This window comes from Engystomops pustulosus, chromosome 4, assembly GCF_040894005.1.
Source record: "Engystomops pustulosus chromosome 4, aEngPut4.maternal, whole genome shotgun sequence".
Taxonomy (NCBI): domain Eukaryota; kingdom Metazoa; phylum Chordata; class Amphibia; order Anura; family Leptodactylidae; genus Engystomops; species Engystomops pustulosus.
Window position 1 is genome coordinate 93,441,284 of NC_092414.1, and position 15,781 is coordinate 93,457,064.

At 41.6% G+C, this 15,781-nt stretch overlaps 1 protein-coding gene across 4 annotated transcripts in view; it reads right to left on the reverse strand.

Moving 5' to 3' along the window:
- The window catches only part of CAPS2 (calcyphosine 2), a 104,965-nt gene that overhangs the window by 66,751 nt on the left and 22,433 nt on the right, over positions 1-15,781 (reverse strand). For 3 of the 4 annotated variants that reach the window (XM_072146747.1, XM_072146746.1, XM_072146745.1), the window contains 3 exons: positions 13,695-13,808; positions 12,083-12,157; positions 941-1,054 (listed from right to left, as the gene is read on the reverse strand). In XM_072146747.1, the coding sequence (XP_072002848.1) occupies positions 941-1,054; positions 12,083-12,157; positions 13,695-13,808 (303 nt within the window). The remainder of the gene's footprint in view (positions 1-940; positions 1,055-12,082; positions 12,158-13,694; positions 13,809-15,781) is intronic. The other variant, XM_072146748.1, reaches the window with a different exon arrangement.

The window sequence follows — 15,781 nt, forward strand, 5'->3', positions numbered from 1 at the left end:
GGGCACTCAGGCCATCACCAGAGATGACTCCAGGTATCTTCCTGAAGTCCCAGGCAGCCCAGGACTTGCTGTGCACAGAGCTATTTTAAAGTGACAGGACTACCTGGGACTATTTTCTGCTTTATTTGTGTCCTCAGGGTGCTTGTATCAATGAAAACTGTGACAGAGAAGGGAGTATAAATCACAAATTAAATTTCTGTGTTGGCACTTTTGCGATAAATAAGCGGATCTTTGTTGCAGTTTGGGCACTCGGCCTCTAAAAGGTTTGCCATCACTGCTCTAGGCATATACCCATCGCTTGGTCAGCCCAAATTTCCTCCCTGTACCGTTGTCGACTCAACAAAGCCCTACAGGTAGATCCCAATGTCCGATCACAAATAGATATTGAACTTAACTCATATTTCTTCTCCACAGCCAGCACCAACCAGCCGGTGGGTAACCACTGGCTAGGAAACAAGCAGTTCATATCTAAAACTAGCTGTGAAACGCAAAAAAAAAAGGAAGCAACTACCCATAGCGACTACCCCTTGCCGCTCCGTCAGATTAATGGAGCAGACAGCCATGCATGACCGTTCTGCTCCATTAATCTCTATGGAGCTACCGGAAATTGTTGAGCGCCCTAGTGCCCAAATCTCTGTCAGCTCCATAGAGATCAATGGAGCAAAATAGTCATGCACGGTCGTCTGCTCCATTAATCTGATGGAGCGATGAGGGGTCCCCTCGCTTTTGCGATCTGCGAGGGTCTCAGTACGGGGACCCTCTGTGATCAGCAAGTTAGGCCCTATTCCGTGGATAGAGCCTAACTTTCCTTCATGGGAAAACCCCTTTAAAGGACACCTGACATCAAGTCTCTGTAACTATTTCTGTCACCTCTACCAGTTGGAGCAGCTCACAGGTATTCCATAGCAAAAATATAAGGAAAAAGGTGCGTGCGGCTCACCCTTTCTGACAGTCTTGGAATTCCGGCACTGTAGGGTAAAGATGCATGTGTGAATCCAGCACACCTGGAGTGCAAGGAGCGATGTCCGCTGGGACCCGGACGTGGAAATTGGATCTTGAGAAGAAAGAGTTATCGCAGCACTTCCATAAAACGTGACTTTTATTCCAATAGACTTAAAAGCATGGTGTGGTAAGTAGGCAACAGCCGACGCGTTTCGGGCAACTTGTGCCCTTAGTCATGGCATACAAACAATAAAACATTTCATCAATTTAAAAGCAACAACTACCAATCACAGCTGGCGGGTGTGTACGAGTCATGTGATGCACTACGTCAATAGATGGGCGTGTGCATCACGTGCTATATCATGTGATGCATTGCATCAGCGGGGGGGGCGTGTGGAATACATAACCTCCGAACGGGCAGTGCAATACAAATTTATACATATATTAATCATCGTCGTACAGACTTTAGCATAGAAATACAAGATATCTTATGCAGAAATAACTTGTAGAAAAATGGCAATAACATCAAGTCCATAGGTGCCAAAATAAACCAGGTTTGGTCACAAAGATAGTATTTCAAACGTGGTCAGATTACAGAGTACAGCAAAAAAGTTAAGGGGAAAGAGTCGACATTAATATGTTGGAGGCTTTTCAATAAAAATATGAGAAGTCTGTTCTGAAATTTAGGCCAGTCGGAAAACGTGTTCCTAGCCTAAAGATCCAGAAGACCTCTCTCTGTAATAACACACTCTTCTTGTTGCCTCCTCTTTTCGGGGAAAATATTTTTTCTATGCCCAAAAAACTAAATGTACCTGTTTCACCTGAATGTACACTTGCAAAGTGTCTGGAGGCCCCTGACATATTGCAAGATAGATCTTTTGTGCTGTCTCTTAGATGTTCTGCTATCCTAGTCTTCAGTTTACGAGTAGTAGATCCTACATAGAGGACTTTACATTCGATACATTCAATTATGTAAACAACAAATGTTGTATCACAATTAATAAACGTCTTGATAGGATATTTGCACGTTTCATTAGTAGGAGAAAAGTGATCCACACATTTAGAATAGATGCAAACATTGCATCGGGATGTGCCACAACGAAAAAAGCCCTTGGTGTCTAGCCAAGTTTTTGTATGGGAATTATCACTAATAAATAAGCTCGGAGAAAGAATAGACCCAAGGGTCTGTCCTTTTCTGGACACAAAATTACACCCATTCTTTAGGATGGCTCTAAGTTTATCGTCCTGGTATAATATCGGGAGATTTTGTTTGAGGACATTGACTATCTTATTATAGTCGGAGCTGTATTGGGTGGAGAAAGTGACCGCAGAATTATTGGGATTTTTTGATGTGTCCCTACTTGTCTTATTACCTCTAGTGTTTGCCAACATCTCGGAACGATTTTTATTTTGGCCTATCTTGAAGCTTCTCTGTATCATCCAATTCGGATATTTCCGAGCGGATAATCTAGTGCCAAGTTCGTTGGCTTGATATATAAAATCTTCATAGTCCGAGCAAGCTCTTTTCAACCTGGTGAATTCACCAACTGGGATGGCTTTCACTGTGTGGGCAGGGTGATTACTAGATGCATTAAGGACAGTGTTTCCTGCTGTAGGCTTTCTGTATAACGTGGACACTACCCTATTCTGTGATGGGAGACCCACTAATAGGAGGTCCAGGAAAGAGATCGTGGTGTCATTAACATTGTATGTGAATTCAAGGTTAACATTGTTGTTATTAATGTAGGTGACAAAGTCTGGCACGGACGGCACACCCCCCGACCACACAATCAATATGTCGTCGATGTACCGCCCGTACCAGACGATGCCACCCCTAAATACATTCTTGTCTGAGTAGATGAACTCCTCCTCCCACCAAGACATAAAGAGGTTCGCCAATGAGGGCGAAAATCGTGCCCCCATTGGCGAACCCCTCGTCTGGAGGAAGAAGGCCCCATCAAATGAAAAGTAATTATGAGAGAGCAGAAATCTCGTGGCATCAATCACAAATTCACAAAGTTCAACCGAATATGTGCTAGATTTATATAAATGATGTGCTAATGCAGTAATTGCCAACTCATGTGGTATTGAACTGTATAGAGCAGTGACGTCGCAAGTTACCCAAATGTAGTTGTCCTTCCATGTAAATGTTTCAAAAATTCTGAGTACTTCTTTACTGTCCCTGAGATATCCTGGGAGCATGGTGACCAGGGGTTGCAAAAGATCATCTATCCATTTACATAATTTTTCATTAACTGAACCAATACCCGAAATGATGGGCCTGAGAGGAGGTGGGAAGTTATCCTTATGGATCTTTGGCAACCCATGGAAAATGGGAATAATAGGGTTGTCTGGACACAAGTAGTTAAGATGTTTTTCTGGGATAATACCAATATCAATGCCTTCCTGTACAATGTTTTTAAGTTGTTGTGAAAAAATGGACGTGGGATCAGTATTAAGTTTTCTGTAAGTATGTGTGTCATTCAAAATTTCCATAACTGTGGATCTATATAGATCCCTGTCCAATGCTACCACTTTCCCCCCCTTATCCGCCATTTTGATAATGACGTGTTTATTTAATTTTAACTCCTGTAATGCATGTCGTAGGTTGGGGGAAAGGTTGTTAGTTTGGGTAGAGGAAAATGAATCCTTCAGCTCCACAAGGTCCCGCTCAACCACAGATTGAAATTGGTCCATGGGAGGTACCCTGGAACTGACAGGATAAAAGTTTTTGTTCGGTGTGCATGTAGAAATAGTGTGAATGTCTCTTTCGTGTTCTGGCCTGGTGATCATACTTTTCAGGTTGGATAATGTACATTGGTCACTGAAAACTAAATCACTATAGTCGTTATGGTCAGACAAATGAGTATCAGACTGAGTATCTACAGGGTCCTTATAACCAAAAAAATGTCGTTTGACAGTTAAAGCTCTAACGAACCGGTTCACATCAATTAAAGTCTCAAATAAATCAAAGTCCTTAGAGGGCACAAAATTAAGGCCCTTCTCCAATACATCAATTTGGTTTTGGGAAAAAACACAAGCAGATAAGTTCAGAAAGCTACTTTCTTTGTGAATGTCTGGAGATGGACCTAATTCTGACTCCTCTTTTTGCTCCGAGTTGGATAGTCTATACTTGCTAAAACGGTATCGCCTATGTTTCTTCCCGGCTCTGCGGCCCCGTTTTTTGAAATCTTAGTAACTGGTTTATTGTTGGATTTGGGTATAGCAATCCCACATGATCGTTCCGAGTCGCATGCAGACGTATCTGAATCAGGTTCAGAGGAACTGAATGACACTCTCATTGTGTCCCCTTTTTTTCCCTTGTATCTTCTTTTGTCTCTTTTTTTTAGTATGGATCGGGGGGTAACTGTGGAGCTGAAGGATTCATTTTCCTCTACCCAAACTAACAACCTTTCCCCCAACCTACGACATGCATTACAGGAGTTAAAATTAAATAAACACGTCATTATCAAAATGGCGGATAAGGGGGGGAAAGTGGTAGCATTGGACAGGGATCTATATAGATCCACAGTTATGGAAATTTTGAATGACACACATACTTACAGAAAACTTAATACTGATCCCACGTCCATTTTTTCACAACAACTTAAAAACATTGTACAGGAAGGCATTGATATTGGTTTTATCCCAGAAAAACATCTTAACTACTTGTGTCCAGACAACCCTATTATTCCCATTTTCCATGGGTTGCCAAAGATCCATAAGGATAACTTCCCACCTCCTCTCAGGCCCATCATTTCGGGTATTGGTTCAGTTAATGAAAAATTATGTAAATGGATAGATGATCTTTTGCAACCCCTGGTCACCATGCTCCCAGGATATCTCAGGGACAGTAAAGAAGTACTCAGAATTTTTGAAACATTTACATGGAAGGACAACTACATTTGGGTAACTTGCGACGTCACTGCTCTATACAGTTCAATACCACATGAGTTGGCAATTACTGCATTAGCACATCATTTATATAAATCTAGCACATATTCGGTTGAACTTTGTGAATTTGTGATTGATGCCACGAGATTTCTTTGATTTATTTGAGACTTTAATTGATGTGAACCGGTTCGTTAGAGCTTTAACTGTCAAACGACATTTTTTTGGTTATAAGGACCCTGTAGATACTCAGTCTGATACTCATTTGTCTGACCATAACGACTATAGTGATTTAGTTTTCAGTGACCAATGTACATTATCCAACCTGAAAAGTATGATCACCAGGCCAGAACACGAAAGAGACATTCACACTATTTCTACATGCACACCGAACAAAAACTTTTATCCTGTCAGTTCCAGGGTACCTCCCATGGACCAATTTCAATCTGTGGTTGAGCGGGACCTTGTGGAGCTGAAGGATTCATTTTCCTCTACCCAAACTAACAACCTTTCCCCCAACCTACGACATGCATTACAGGAGTTAAAATTAAATAAACACGTCATTATCAAAATGGCGGATAAGGGGGGGAAAGTGGTAGCATTGGACAGGGATCTATATAGATCCACAGTTATGGAAATTTTGAATGACACACATACTTACAGAAAACTTAATACTGATCCCACGTCCATTTTTTCACAACAACTTAAAAACATTGTACAGGAAGGCATTGATATTGGTATTATCCCAGAAAAACATCTTAACTACTTGTGTCCAGACAACCCTATTATTCCCATTTTCCATGGGTTGCCAAAGATCCATAAGGATAACTTCCCACCTCCTCTCAGGCCCATCATTTCGGGTATTGGTTCAGTTAATGAAAAATTATGTAAATGGATAGATGATCTTTTGCAACCCCTGGTCACCATGCTCCCAGGATATCTCAGGGACAGTAAAGAAGTACTCAGAATTTTTGAAACATTTACATGGAAGGACAACTACATTTGGGTAACTTGCGACGTCACTGCTCTATACAGTTCAATACCACATGAGTTGGCAATTACTGCATTAGCACATCATTTATATAAATCTAGCACATATTCGGTTGAACTTTGTGAATTTGTGATTGATGCCACGAGATTTCTGCTCTCTCATAATTACTTTTCATTTGATGGGGCCTTCTTCCTCCAGACGAGGGGTTCGCCAATGGGGGCACGATTTTCGCCCTCATTGGCGAACCTCTTTATGTCTTGGTGGGAGGAGGAGTTCATCTACTCAGACAAGAATGTATTTAGGGGTGGCATCGTCTGGTACGGGCGGTACATCGACGACATATTGATTGTGTGGTCGGGGGGTGTGCCGTCCGTGCCAGACTTTGTCACCTACATTAATAACAACAATGTTAACCTTGAATTCACATACAATGTTAATGACACCACGATCTCTTTCCTGGACCTCCTATTAGTGGGTCTCCCATCACAGAATAGGGTAGTGTCCACGTTATACAGAAAGCCTACAGCAGGAAACACTGTCCTTAATGCATCTAGTAATCACCCTGCCCACACAGTGAAAGCCATCCCAGTTGGTGAATTCACCAGGTTGAAAAGAGCTTGCTCGGACTATGAAGATTTTATATATCAAGCCAACGAACTTAGCACTAGATTATCCGCTCGGAAATATCCGAATTGGATGATACAGAGAGGCTTCAAGATAGGCCAAAATAAAAATCGTTCCGAGATGTTGGCAAACACTAGAGGTAATAAGACAAGTAGGGACACATCAAAAAATCCCAATAATTCTGCGGTCACTTTCTCCACCCAATACAGCTCCGACTATAATAAGATAGTCAATGTCCTCAAACAAAATCTCCCGATATTATACCAGGACGATAAACTTAGAGCCATCCTAAAGAATGGGTGTAATTTTGTGTCCAGAAAAGGACAGACCCTTGGGTCTATTCTTTCTCCGAGCTTATTTATTAGTGATAATTCCCATACAAAAACTTGGCTAGACACCAAGGGCTTTTTTCGTTGTGGCACATCCCGATGCAATGTTTGCATCTATTCTAAATGTGTGGATCACTTTTCTCCTACTAATGAAACGTGCAAATATCCTATCAAGACGTTTATTAATTGTGATACAACATTTGTTGTTTACATAATTGAATGTATCGAATGTAAAGTCCTCTATGTAGGATCTACTACTCGTAAACTGAAGACTAGGATAGCAGAACATCTAAGAGACAGCACAAAAGATCTATCTTGCAATATGTCAGGGGCCTCCAGACACTTTGCAAGTGTACATTCAGGTGAAACAGGTACATTTCGTTTTTTGGGCATAGAAAAAATATTTTCCCCGAAAAGAGGAGGCAACAAGAAGAGTGTGTTATTACAGAGAGAGGTCTTCTGGATCTTTAGGCTAGGAACACGTTTTCCGACTGGCCTAAATTTCAGAACAGACTTCTCATATTTTTATTGAAAAGCCTCCAACATATTAATGTCGACTCTTTCCCCTTAACTTTTTTGCTGTACTCTGTAATCTGACCACGTTTGAAATACTATCTTTGTGACCAAACCTGGTTTATTTTGGCACCTATGGACTTGATGTTATTGCCATTTTTCTACAAGTTATTTCTGCATAAGATATCTTGTATTTCTATGCTAAAGTCTGTACGACGATGATTAATATATGTATAAATTTGTATTGCACTGCCCGTTCGGAGGTTATGTATTCCACACGCCCCCCCCGCTGATGCAATGCATCACATGATATAGCACGTGATGCACAGGTATTCCATACCCGCCTTTATCTAGTCAATTCATACATTAATCATTATAAAATCATCTTTTCTTTATTATGTAAATGAGGTTGGGCAAGTGGAGGCAGTGATGTCACTACTGTTCCCACTTCCCTCTCCTCCCCCTGCTCATGTCTGTGTGTAATGTACAGTAAAGCATTGCTGGTGTCTGTGCTTTATCTGCTGACATGCTCTCCCCCCATACACATGTGTGAGACACAGACATCAGCTGCACAAGTACCTAACATTTTCTGCTATAACATGGCTGCCTGGAGCTGTTGTATCTCTCTTATACACACACAGGCTGCAGGGGGCATGGTCGCCAGCAACAGGAAGCACATGGAGGAGCCATTACACCATTATACCTCACATTATTATACAGGCTGTCAGTCATGTGTTAAGGAGTATCTCATACACACACAGCCTGCAGGGGGCATGGCTTCCAGTACCAGGAAGTACATAGAGAAAGCATTAGGAGTGTCACATCATTATACAGGCTGTCAGTCAAGCAATGGGGGTGTGGCTGTACCTCCCACTCATAAATAAACTGAACAGCTGAATATGATAATGATTAATTGGACATCTCTCATGGTGCGGTCACAAGTTGCAGTTAAAACTGCATTGCAATCAGTTTTGAGGTGGTTTTAGGTGCAGTTTTGTCAATTTCACAGGTGAAATACATAAACTGAATGGGTGAATTTGAAGGAGAAACCTGTTCAACAAATGTCATTCACCTTGTTAAAATGAGGGGGTTTTAGCTGGTATTTCTCAAAACTATGGGGGACATTTACTTAAAGTGTCGGTGTCTGCATTGGCTTTGTTACCGACCTGCTCTCGGAAAGAAGATACACATTTAATATTGTGGAGCTGTGCAGAGACATTTCTGGCGCTGAGACCATTTTCTGTCACTGGGACCAAAATCTGTCCCGAGCACCAGAAATGTGTCCAACAGTCCCTGCTAGACCAGTTTTCTTTTGGTCTACTTTCCGCCAGTTTACAGCGCCCAAAAAGGGCTGCGACACATATTAATTGTGGCTGAGTTTCCACTCCGCCAAAGCCACGCCCCTTTTCGGAGAAGAGTCGGAGCAGACGGAAAAAGTCATTTTTTCTGTCCCCGACAGCTAATAAATAGGTAGGAGAGCAGAACATGTGGTGAGAGCGCCACAAAACTGGCGGAAACGCCATAGTAAATGTCCCCCTATGTGTGTGTTGTTATTGTGTGTGACCAACAGGGAATTTTCAATGGGTTTAAAATATATTTTTCCTTTTATTGGATGATAGTTATCTTATAGTATGTTGTGTTTTGTAGTCCAAATAATAAATGCTATTAGTATCATTACAAGGACTTTTTTTTATCACTCTTTATTTCCTATGTTTTTGTCATACCGTATATACTCGTGTATAAAAAAATGTGCTGAAAAATGTCCCCTCGGCTTATACACGAGTCTATTACAAAAAAAAAAATTACCCACTTAAAAAAAATAAACTTAAATACTCACCCTCCGATGTCAGCGCGGCTCCGCGATGTCGGCGCGGCTTACCGATGTCAGCGTGTTCCGTCTTCTTTCTTCTCCGCGGCTCTTCTTCTTTCTTCCGGCATGGATGCGGCCATGTTTTCTTCGTGGCCGCGCATACTGTGACGTCATCAGCGGCCGCGTCATAGTATGCTCTTGCTAGAAGAAAACATGGCCGCGTCCATGCCGGAAGAAAGAAGAGGAGCCGCGGAGAAGAAAGAAGACGGGACGCGCAGACATCGGGGACATCGGGGAGCCACGCTGACATCGGAGGGTGAGTATTTAAGTTTATTTTTTTAAGGGCCGTGGGGGCAGGCAGGCTGTATACTACTAGGGGCTGCTGTATACTACTAGGGGCTGCTGTATACTACTAGGGGCTTGCTGTATACTACTAGGGGCTGCTGAATACTACTAGGGGCTTGCTGTATACTACAAGGGGGCAGGCTGGCTGTATACTGCTAGGGGCTTGCTGTATACTACTAGGGGCTTGCTGTATACTACTAGGAGCTGCTGTATACTACTAGGGGCTTGCTGTATACTACTAGGGGCTGCTGTATACTACTAGGGGTTTGCTGTATACTACTAGGGGCTGCTATATACTATTAGGGGCTGCTGTATATTATTAGGGGCTTGCTGTATACTACTAGGGGCTTGCTGTATACTACTAGGGGCTGCTGTATACTACTAGGGGCTTGCTGTATACTACTAGGGGCTGCTGTATACTATTAGGGGCTGCTGTATACTATTAGGGGCTTGCTGTATACTACTAGGGGCTGCTGTATACTATTAGGGGCTGCTGTATACTATTAGGGGCTTGCTGTACACTACTATGGGCTTGCTGTATACTAATAGGGGCTGCTGTATACTATTAGGGCCTTCTGTATACTACTAGGGGCTTGCTGTATACTACTAGGGGCTGCTGAGTACTACTAGGGGCTTGCTGTATACTACTAGGGGCTGCTGAATACTACTAGGGGCTTGCTGTATACTACTAGGGGCTTGCTGTATACTACTAGATGCTGCTGTATACTACTAGGGGCTTGCTGTATACTACTAGGGGCTTGCTGTATACTACTGCTGTATTCCCACCCTCGGCTTATACTCAAGTCAGTAGTTTTTTCCAGTTTTTGGTGGTAAAATTAGGGGTCTCGGCTTATACTCAGGACGGCTTATACTCGAGTATATACGGTAGGTCATTTATTTTAAGATGTAAACTAGTAAAGTGGGAAATATTTTAATTCTTAGTTTTTACATGTTTCAAAACCTTATTTAACATGTGAGTCTTACCATGGGCTTAATTGGAATGACTGACATAGGGAGCCCCTCTTAGTGGATGACCTCTTATATTACTTGAACACAGAAGTGGATTATAACACAGGAGGTATGAGCCTTTTATGGCCACACACCGAATTTTATACTGAGAAGGACTTTCACCCATGACATCCTCATACATCAGTTCCTGCTCTCAATTCACATGTATATAAGAGTCATTGTAGGTCCTCAAACCGCAGGCTAAAAGGCAGAAGGGACAAATTGGGGCTTATTTACAAGGGTCCGCAGCCGCACTTTCGTCTGATTTTCTGCCATTTTTGGATTTTGCACGGCTGTGACAGGTATTTAACAGGATTTTGTCGCACGCAATCGGATTTTGGCTCAGCTGCACTGGCTTTCATGCAACGGAAAACAGGGGGCGAGCCTTCGATCTATACGACTGATTCGGACTGACCGCAGGATTTAACTTTCAAATTGTCTCGCAAGATCAAGCACTTACAAGCACCAGGAAGAAGAAGGTGAACTCTGGCAGACCTGAGCGTGGAAGTGACACATGCAGGATATTGGGCGCACAATCTGAGTGCATGATTGTCGGACAATGCACTTTCTGTGAACACCTCCGGACGGGTAAGTAAATTTTCCCAATTGTCCATTCCCCAAGAAGCTTGATTCTAGTACCATATGTAGGAAGTGATTCCAGACATGTAGGGGCTATAATATTCACAATGGGGGTCATTTATTAAGGGCCCGATTCGCGTTTTCCCGACGTGTTACCCGAATATTTCCGTTTTGCGCCGCTTGTACTTAAATTGCCCCGGGATTTTGGCGCACGCGATCGGATTGTGGCGCATCGGCGCTGGCATGCGCGCGACGGAAATCGGGGGGCGTGGCCGAACGAAAACCCGACGTATTCGGAAAAACCGCCGCATTTAAAAACCGAAAATGTGTCGCATAAGGACCGCTTACCTTCACCTGGTCCAGCTCGGTGCATTCCGGCGCGATGAGTTTACTTTCAGCGCAGCAGCGCCACCTGGTGGACGGCGGAAGAACTACCTTATTAAATCCCGGCCGGACCCGAATCCAGAGCGGAGAAGCCGCCGCTGGAACGCGAATGGACCGGGTAAGTAAATTTGCCCCAATGTCTCAATTCACCCCTGCCTGATCGATTTTGGCAACTGCAATAAATTTAAACTTTTTTAGGTCTTGTATTTTACTTATTTTACTTTATATTTTACTTACTACTCTCAGAGGCATCAGCACTTGGCTACTTTTACAATAATATATTACTTCCCATTATATCCCTGCATAACAGGGCAGATTTTACATTCAAAAGTACCATATATACTCGAGTATAAACCTAGTATAAACAAAAAAATGTGCTGAAAACCCAAACTCGGCTTATACTCGAGTAAAAAATATATAGGTTTTACCAGGTTTTTGTGGTAAAATTAGGGGTCTCGGCTTATACTTGGGTCGGCTTATACTCGAGTATGTACAGTACTTTTTCCCTTTTATTTTCAGAGCAAAAGGCTCTTTCAAGAAATTTCATCCAGACTGTGAAAATGTTACAAGGCTTACATAACAGGGAAAAGCTCTTGCAATATAAGTGATAGCTGTTGGAATAAATATCTCATATAACAGCACATGGCGCTTAGTTCCTGAGATTACCTGCATAAGATTCGTGCATCAAACCGCAGCTTGTTGGACAGCATATTCTCTGTAAGAGTTGAGCTTGTTTTTATCCTTTGAAAAAATAAAGGGACAATCAGATTCCTGATATTAAGATACAGGGTTGTGTAGTTATATACTTGATGGCACACAATACACTTTGTAGCAACTTCTCTTTGACCATATAACTGGGCAAACTTCAGGACCATTTAAATCACTTCAAGGGGGTCAATGCAACTTCTCCTAGACCTGGGGGAGGTCATGTTTTTATAAATGGACATCTGTAAAGACTTATTTAATAACCCTTCCCTCTGCACCTCATGTACCTCTGTTTAAGTGACAACTGTGGATAATGCTCCATCCATCAACTGGAAGCTGAAAGAAGGGGTCGCACAATGTCTGGGGGACATCAATTTGAAAGGTGGTCTCTACTTTGCCTGTTGGCACAGAACCCGGGGGGTTCTAATTCTGCTTGTAAAGCTGTCCTTTTATTAAAAGCAAGTAGTATGTTTCAGCTGATACTTTTAACTAACTGTCCCAGTAATTTTGTTTGGTCAAACTGCAGACTCCCTCTAAGGGAGCTGTGAATTTTAATCTTTAGGGCTCATGCACAATGATTAATAGGCACTCTCTGTAAGATAGATGCTGAAATATTTTCAGAAAAATGATATGAAAGATATAGTATCTACCTTGTTACATATTTGTAGGATGACACAGAATAGACTGCTAAAGAGATATTAAGGAAAATAAAAAAGGGGGAGAGAAGAATGTAAAACGGAATGAGAATTTGGTGAAAATAAGACAAGGTTAAAGAGACAGAGGAATATCTGTAGTACAGCCCAGATTTAACGTGAAGCGAGTGCCATGGTTATGCACACAAATACTCATGAAATCAAGAACTTGCATAGTACAACAATGTCATACAGTATTCCTAAAAAAGGACCACATGGTACAGTCACATATGCATAACGCTACATATCTTTCACAAACAGAGAAGTGCTTACAGATGGTTTCTCATTTAGAAGGAGAGGAATACATTATTGCAAGTGTAAAATGAGAATGTTACTTCCCAGCATACAGCACATGGACAGCATCAAGTCTATACTCCAGTAGAAGACACAGCTCTGCTGTCAGCATTATTGGGGGGGGGGGGGGGGTTACTAGCAAGTGCTATCAAATTAGCAGTTTTTCCTGCACTGGAGATAGGAGACTTGGCTGGTGTGACTCACTGCCCTCACTCAGAATAGGGCTTCTATATAATCTGACATTTAACTAGCAAGAAGGAATTCAGCAGATAAGGATCGAAGGAGAGAGGATGACAACAGACAAAGCAAGTGAAGAAAGAAGTTTCCTGTGTTTATTTGTGCTATTAATTTATGCAAAGTTTGTTCAAAATTTAAAGGAGTTGGGAGGGGAGCAGGCTCCATTCATAACTTTTCATAAGTTATGAATATATAAAAATGGCATTATACTGGAAATTCATATTTTAAACTCATTTTAGCATGTTAAATTAAAAAAAATAAAAATAACAACTAGTAATCTAGCCAAGACGGAAAACCACAAGTTATTACACTTGTTGAACATGAATATAGCACAAAGAGTCTGATATTACTTGGTTTCGTGTAACGTTCTTTTCCTGAAGCGGAGAGGGGCTGATGTCGGGTCTTGCTGAGTATTATTTGGGAAGGATCTGTTTACATTTTGTTCTGGGTCACTAATAACAGCCCTAGAAAAACAACATCACATGTACTTTCAGCCAGAAAAGCAAAATGCAAACATTGACATTATACTAATTAGAAAGGACTGGCATTAAATCCAATCAAACTATTAACCGAATAAACAAACTTCACAAAAGAGGTTGCTTGCTGTGCTCAGCTATAATTGCCGGCTCCTGTCACCAACTCATTAATCTCAAAAATAGGATTTTTACATGGGTGGATCTATTTTTCCTTTCTTATAATTGTGCAATGAATAATGTGGTAAAACACCTCATTCTCTATCTGACACACAAATATCTGCATGTCATACAGGGTGTGTATGGAGATCTTTAAATGGGTTTCCAGGATTTTTTTTTATTAAAAGGGTATTCCCACAAAGACGAGATTCTTAAATATACTAGGGATAACAAAATACCACATTCTCTAATTCCCAGTTATTAACAAAATACATAATTTTACAGATATAATTCCAATCTGTCTCTATCAATCCTGGTGTCCTGGTCCGACTATAGACAAAAATTTCCTCCAGCTTATCTTGCATTGCAGAAGAAGGGGGATGAGGAGGCACCGCACTACAAACAGAGGCACTTCCTGGTTCAGCTTTTTTATTGATTAGATGAGGCACCCGAGAGCGTTATGGTGTCTTATATCCATCTCATGACTATGATTTGTCCCATCTTTTTTTCTATGTGTCAGATACTAGTATGTCCAGAAGCTTAATGAAAGCATAAGCACCTAAACGCTGTATCTTTATATTCAAGGCACATTGTCAGCACACAGCTTCTCATAGCACAGAGGAATCATGAAGTGTCTGCTTAAAGAGTACCCGCCCACATTCTGGAATCTTATACTCACCATCACTGAGTTATAAGAGCTAAAACAGCAATAAAAAGGAGTAAAATTGCAAAGAAAGGGGGTTAAAAATGATCTTTATTTGGGGATTCAAATTTGAGTACTTTCTGTAATGGGAAAACCCATTTAAAGGACATCTACCATCAGCACTAATTGGAACAGTTTTTACTGCATAAAGAAAAGGCATCTTTGCAAACAAAATTACTTTTAAAAAATATGTAAATGAGCTTCAAGCCTCTCTGCATTGCTTGGTTTTATTCTATTTGCCCCCTCCCCACACACTGCGATCGTACCTCCAGCTCCATGGAAGGTGACTTCAGAGAGCCGTGGCATGGAGAGAGTAGGGTGTGTGCTCTCTCCTAGCTCCCCAGATGACCGCAGCAGGAGGTGGGGAGGATTCGGAAAAAGTTAAAACCTGGTAATGCTGAGAGGTGCTCAGGCAACGTCAGCCTGAGCAACTCTGGCTCATTTACATATTTTTAGAAAGTCATTTTCTAAGAAAAGGTGCCCTTTCTTTATGCACTAAAAACAGTTCCAATAAGTGTGTAAAGAAATACATATGTATATGCATATTGTATAGAATCCTATTTAAAAACACCATATACTGCAATACAATAGTATAACATAATACAATCAGACTATCTAGGGTTAAAGTACCCTAGAGGGTCTAAAATAAAATAAAAAGTAAAGAAAAATGTAAAAAAAAAATAAAAATTCAAATCACCCCCCTTTCCTCTGAACTGATATAAAACTAAATTAAACAATAAAATTCACAAACATGTTACCGTATATACTCGAAATACACAAAAAATGTGGTGAAAAACCTCACCTCGGCTTATACTCGAGTCAAGAAAGAAAAAGCAAACAGTGTACTCACCTTCCGATGCCCCGCTCCCCCCTTCCCCGGCAGGTCCTCTTTTATACAGCGATGCTTCGGCATCAGCTCCATGTCCCTGCACAGACTCCGTGTCTGTCGCAGGCATTGTGACATCAGCCACTTGCTGACATTCTAATATGTGCGCCGGCATCGTCATGGGCTAAGCTTGCTCCATACACAGCTGGTTTTAGCTGCATTATGCAGCTAACACCCACAGCTCATATCCTGTGCTGCCATAAAACAAGATGGCGG